The sequence below is a fragment of the Procambarus clarkii genome, chromosome 66, assembly GCF_040958095.1.
Source record: "Procambarus clarkii isolate CNS0578487 chromosome 66, FALCON_Pclarkii_2.0, whole genome shotgun sequence".
Classification (NCBI taxonomy): Eukaryota; Metazoa; Arthropoda; class Malacostraca; order Decapoda; family Cambaridae; genus Procambarus; species Procambarus clarkii.
The window spans coordinates 23,134,002-23,135,421 of record NC_091215.1 but is presented as its reverse complement, the minus strand read 5'-3'; the positions used below and the strand labels follow the sequence as shown (position 1 = coordinate 23,135,421).

The 1,420-nt window shown below is 41.8% G+C and overlaps 1 protein-coding gene across 1 annotated transcript in view; it reads right to left on the bottom strand.

Annotated features, from left to right (window-relative positions):
- Positions 1-1,370: 1,370 nt before the first annotated feature.
- The window catches only part of LOC138355264 (fibrous sheath CABYR-binding protein-like), an 87,578-nt gene continuing 87,528 nt past the window's right edge, over positions 1,371-1,420 (bottom strand). Inside the window, exon 4 of the mRNA XM_069310127.1 lies at positions 1,371-1,420. This exon is cut by the window's right edge and continues 450 nt beyond it. Within this exon, the coding sequence (XP_069166228.1) occupies positions 1,371-1,420 (50 nt within the window).

Sequence of the window (1,420 nt, the reverse complement as noted above, 5' to 3'; positions counted from 1 at the left end):
CAATCCCCCATCCAATAGCAAAACCTCCAAACGCCAGTTGATTGTTGATGTAACCCCTTCAAAAGGGTTTTCAATACCCATCAATCTCAATCATGATTCATCTATAATCTTGTTTTTTTTTCGACCTAGAGGATTCCGTATCAATTATTTTTTTCCCCCTTTTGACCAGAGGGTACTTAGCCAAGGGTATCCCCATACCCCCCTGAGGGTATGAGGCCCAAATAATGGAATGAGGGGGTAGGAGGGGTTCAGGGGGCCCAAATAATAGGGGGGGTATGGGGCCCAGATAATAAGGGAAGAGGGGTATATGGATCTCTATCTGTGAACGATTAAAAAAGAAAGATATTAGATAAGAATTAGCTATCCCCCCCGATAATATCTAGATAACAAGTTTTAATTGTACAATAACAACTACAAAAGTTCTCGTTAGTGATAACGAGCTTGTGTGTGTTTGTAATTTGCTGTTTTGTAATAAAAAAAATATCTTAAAATGATGAATTTTAAATCCTTAAAAAAATCCTTAAAATCCTTAAAAAAATCCATTAAATGATGAATTCGACAGTCTAGAAAAGAAGGGGGGGGGGGTATAATGGGGGGGGGGGTATTATGGGGAGGGTATTATGGGGGGGGGTATAATGGGGGAGGGTATTATGGGGGGGGGGGAATATATGACCACTTGGGGTCTGTTATCTTAATTTTTTGTTTAAACTCATAAGATTTCATAAATTATTTTATTTCTTTATATTCATAAGATATCAGCCTGATATCCCTTAGACTGAGGGATATCAGCCTGAGGGATATCAGCCTGATATCCCTTAGACTGAGGGATATCAGCCTGAGGGATATCAGCCTGATATCCCTTAGACTGAGGGATATCAGCCTGAGGGATATCAGCCTGATATCCCTTAGACTGAGGGATATCAGTCTAAGGGATATCAGCCTGATATCCCTTAGACTGAGGGATATCAGCCTGAGGGATATCAGCCTGATATCCCTTAGACTGAGGGATATCAGCCTGAGGGATATCATGAGTACATTTATTGAGGGAACACCTTACTCTATATTTATGAGGACTCCAAGAGTTAGAGAGATTTGGGGCAATTGACTCTTTAGAGCAGCTCTTTGATGTTCCCTTTTTTTAGTTACTCTTGATTTTATTTGTGTATTGTTTGTTCCTCTACGGGGGATTCCTCTATGGGGGATTCCTCTATGGGGGATTCCTCTATGGGGGATTCCTCTATGGGGGGATTCCTTTATGGGGGATTCCTCTGTAGGGGATTCATCTACGGGGGATTCCTCTGTAGGGGATTCCTCTGTAGGGGATTCCTCTATTGGGGGATTCCTTTATGGGGGATTTCTCTATGGGGGATTCATCTGTAGGGGATTCTTCTATTGGGGGATTCCTTTATGGGGGATTCCT